The sequence below is a fragment of the Atta cephalotes genome (genome assembly GCF_000143395.1).
Source record: "Atta cephalotes unplaced genomic scaffold scaffold00061, whole genome shotgun sequence".
In the NCBI taxonomy this organism is placed as follows: Eukaryota; Metazoa; Arthropoda; class Insecta; order Hymenoptera; family Formicidae; genus Atta; species Atta cephalotes.
In genome coordinates, this window is record NW_012130125.1 from 165,048 (window position 1) to 169,779 (window position 4,732).

Consider the following 4,732-nt stretch of genomic DNA (forward strand, 5'->3'; position numbering starts at 1 on the left):
CGAAAGTTAGGCCGGGTTCACACCTTGACGGAAAAGCGGAAGCCAATCAGAACTTGTAGTAGTAGTAAGCGATACATTTCTGCTTCTGTCTTTCCGCAAGTTCTGATTGGATTCTGCTTTTCTGCTTTCCGTTTTTCAAGATGTGAATCCAGCCTTATACGTCAAGGAAGTGCCACGGATAGAGGAACAAAAGAAGAAAAGGCTGTCTAAGAGACACTAAATGTCGGCCGGAGCAACCATAAGGTGAGAAATTATTGTGAATCGTTAAGGACTTTTTGGCTATACAATATCAGTCAGAAGATATTAATTAATAGTAGCTGCGTTTAGCAAAAAAAACCAAGCAGAACAATAAATCATGATAATATTGAAATAATATTAAAATGAATCGGAAATGATTGAAAAAAAACTTTTAATGATCATTTTGGAATCATTTTGACATGACTTGTTGTTCTAGCTACTTATAAGAACTGATCAGTGAGCGCTCAATGATTTTTTTCTGCTGAACGCAGCCAATATCAGTCAAAAAGATTTGCCGTAAATTTTGTTGTAAATATGTATGTCTCGAAACTAACTGCAAGAAACAAAACATAACAAATTCTTTTTGGTTTGTAACTGTTTATGCAGCGCAATTACTATATTTTTTTGTAGTTTTAGGTAAATAATTTTTAATCGAGTAAATAGATCTAAATAAACTTTTGCACGAATATTTATTGGAGTTTTATTAATGTATAAAGAATTTGATTTTATTCGTAATGCGACTTCCTCATCAAATTTGTAAATAAATACTACAGAGCATTTACATAAGAATGAGGCAAACAAAAAATTAAATAATTTTTAAACTAATAAGAAAATTGTATTTAAATTTTACGCAGATACTTTTAAATGTAATAATAGAATAATGTATATTTTTATATTTTTAATAATACTTTAAGTTGATACATTACGTTTATCTTTAACTATATTATGAATACGCATGCAATACGTGCTAAATTAAATTTGAAAATTGTCACTTAGGCAAAAAATCTTGATAAACATGTCTTTATGTGTCATAATTTCTATATATTTATATTTTTTGTAAATTTCTATAAAATATATGTACTGCTCATTTTATTTCTATTTATTACTTATACATTTATTACTTATAAATTTTAAATTAATTTAAGTCAATTAATTTTATAATAGAATTTAAATTACTTACTCTTTTTGGTTTTAATAATTTATTATACATGTAAAGATTTGAGACGAAAAACTTTTTTATTTGAGAAATTCTATAAAATTTCTATTCAAAAAGAAGACTCTCTTTCAAAAATGTTATCAAAAATTAATTTAGAAGTCAAATTAGAAAATTTAACGTGATTATTTTTCAAAATAGTTTGCAAATGCAAACTTTTCGCGCTCTTATTAATAATAATTAAGATTCATATTTGTGTTTTGCAAGTCGACAAAGTTATAACTTTCTTACGTTGCATCGTATGTGTCCAACCATCAGTAAATCAAATCTTTATTTTAAATCAAAGCAATTTTAATTATTTAAAGTTTGTAATGACATTGAATGAAATATATGTAAAATATATATAAATATATGTACAAATGTGTTATACATTAAAAAAATACAATATTACAAGTAAATAGAACATTTTATAGCTCCAAAAACAACGAGCTAGAACAGCTTAATATTTAATTTTAGTTATAACAAATATATGAATAATTTGATTTGATTGAAATATATGATGAATTTTTTTAATTTGCCTATATTATTGCATAAAAGAAAAAAGACAGGAAGGATTTTAGAGAACACATTTCTAATTTGTTTAGAAAAACATAAATTTTTTTAATTATTAATTGCATTTGTTTTCTCTTAGAACATAATCATTTTATGGACATGTTCTAAATCTTTCATAGCCAATCCGTTCATATCGTTTTATCGATTAAAATCGTAATTGTACAAAATGATTAAACATAGCTAATATGATGAAAAATTTCTTAAACGAGCATTTCTATTATTTCTAAGATCGTTTTAGTGGCTAGAAAATCGTCAGTCTTCTTTGTGATAAGTTCAACAATCTTGCTTGTAATCATTTCATTGCCTATTAACTCAGGTGCCATATCGGAAATTAATGCACTCAATATTGCAGATGTTTCTTCGTCATTAAAGAGACCCGTCGCTTGAAACTGCAAATAATAGATGAAAATATTAGTCAGCAATTGAAAGAGGAAAAAAATAAATACGAAAATAGATGATCAGAATTGATGATCGAATTATTCGAATACGAATCGAATCAAATCTTACTTGACTCGATTTGATTTGTATTCGAATAATTCGCACTCTAGAAATTTCATTCAACGATATCAATGATAATTACGAATATTGCCAGAAGAAGAAAGAAAGATAGATTTTTGTTTACTTACATCTAGCTTCTGTAAAGAAAGTTTCAAATTTATGTTCTTTATTTTCAAGTATGAGTTCAAACTACCGTTCCATAAGAAAGTAACTACTGTGTTGAGAACGAAATTTTGCGCAGACAGTCTGAAAATTGAATATACAATATATTATCAATTTTAATATTTTAAATAATTTGGATACTTCTTTTAAATGAAGATATATAGAAATATCTATTTTAATTATAACAGAAGTATATTTACTGATAAAATAAGTGGAAAATACCTTATAAGGAATTCGTTATTTAAAATTAATCTTAAAATTAATTAATTTAGGTGTACAACTTTGCTTCCGCCGTTTTCCTATAGATGGCTTTAGCGTAAGTTGTGGTCGAAATAAATAGATCATAGATGTCATACAATAAACTTGGGCATCTGTCAACATAACCCCATAGAAACATTAGTCGATTTGTGTCTGCATCATAAAGTTATTCTCGATTGAAAATGTCAGTTTACGAGCCAAATTCTCGTCATTTGAGGGAGGTTTTAATTTTTTGCTTCAATATGAAGAAATCTGCGGTTGAGGCTCATCGAATGCTATCAAATACTTATGGTGAGGCCACTATTAGTGAAAGAACGTGTCGTGAGTGGTTTCAACGCTTCAAGAACGGTGATTTTGACGTCCAAGGTCATGCTCTGTATTTGATGGGACCAGCTCGGCGTAGTGTATTATGAATTGTTAAAACCGACTGAAACAATCATAGGCGATCGGTATCGAACGCAATTGATGCGTTTGAGCCGAGCATTGAAAGACAAACGGCCGCAATACAACGAGAGACACGATAAAGTGATTTTGCAGCATGACAATGCTCGACCCCATGTTGCGAAAGTGGTCAAGACATACTTGGAAACGTTGAAATGGGAAGTCCCCACCCGTATTCTCCAAATTCCCTCTGACTATCACTTGTTTCGATCAATGGCACACGGCCTGGCTGACTAGCATTTCCGGTCTTATGAAGAAGTAAAAAATTGGATCAATTCGTGGATAGCCTCAAAAGATGACCAGTTTTTTCGACGCGGGATTCGTATGCTACCCGAAAGATGGGAGAAAGTAGTGGCCATCGATGGACAATACTTTGAATCATAAATGTATAACCAGTTTTTTACAATAAAGCCTCGAATTTCGGAAAAAAACGGCGGAAGCAAAGTTGTACACTTAATAAAATTCTTAAAATTAATCAATCAAGAGAAATAATCCTATTTTCAGTCAAAGCGCTCTGGAAGTGATATTTTTTTCAATAAATTATTTACAGATTTTTAAGATTTTTAACATCATTATTAACATCATTATTAAAATTAATGATCAATTTAATTTTGCGATAGCTTTAATTTGCTTCAGTTTGTAATTGAGTTTCAAATTTGACATAAGTAATCGACGCAATTTACAGAACTGAAAAAAATGTATTTGCAAACGCATATTAGTATCAATAAGCATTAAAATCCGCTTTGGTCGAAAATAGATTACATAAGCCCACAAAAAAAAATACTCTGTGCTGGGAGATCCAGCTATTCTTATGTATTTTGAATCACTGAATACGAATCTGACAAAATAGGACCAGAGAAAATTTTCAATTTAAAGTGAAAAAATGAGTTAAAATGGGAAAAAATGGGTCATTTTTTCGCTTTAAATGAATGTCCTATTTTAATGTTCAGATTCACATTCAGCGACTCAAAATATATAAAAATAGCCGGCTTTCCAGCAAGTACCCCAGCACAGGATTCTTTTTTGTGTAGACCTGTATTATTTCTCTTAATCGATTTATTCTTGTTGATCTAATTTTGAATTCTTAAAATTTTAAGTTCGTCGCAATTGTAGATATTGGTTTAAATTTTTAATCTTTAAGAAACGAATAATACTCACTTTATGTCACCATTGCCGAAAAGTTCGAAATTGTCGACTTTGCCTTTCATGTCGTATTTAGTATTCGCGGTGATCAATGGCCATGAAAGATGAAGCGATAGGACAATGTCTTTGGCCATGGACAAATCCCCATTGATGACATCATATCCAGATAAACCGTTTGCATTGCACGTACTCAAATTCGCATTCAATCTGAAAATATGCAAAAGAGATAAAAAATTTATAATGTTAAAAAGTATTTAAAAAATTATAAATTTAATTGATAAACACATTTTGTTTTTTTTTGTTTAAGTAGAATGACGCAAATCATTACCTATTACTATATTACTATGTTACTATTATACTATTTAAAAAAAGTATTTGTCAAAAATATTGAACTATGCTTACAGTTTACTAAAAAGAAGATAAGCGAGAACAGATTTACGGCTCTCT

At 29.3% G+C, this 4,732-nt stretch overlaps 1 protein-coding gene across 1 annotated transcript in view; it reads right to left on the reverse strand.

Annotated features, from left to right (window-relative positions):
* Positions 1–1,810: 1,810 nt before the first annotated feature.
* Positions 1,811–4,732, reverse strand: part of LOC105623634 — an 11,408-nt gene continuing 8,486 nt past the window's right edge. Inside the window, exons 6-8 of the mRNA XM_012205019.1 lie at positions 4,301–4,492; positions 2,410–2,527; positions 1,811–2,172 (exon numbers count right to left, since the gene is read on the reverse strand). Of these exons, the coding sequence (XP_012060409.1) occupies positions 1,984–2,172; positions 2,410–2,527; positions 4,301–4,492 (499 nt within the window). The 3' untranslated portion in view covers positions 1,811–1,983. The remainder of the gene's footprint in view (positions 2,173–2,409; positions 2,528–4,300; positions 4,493–4,732) is intronic.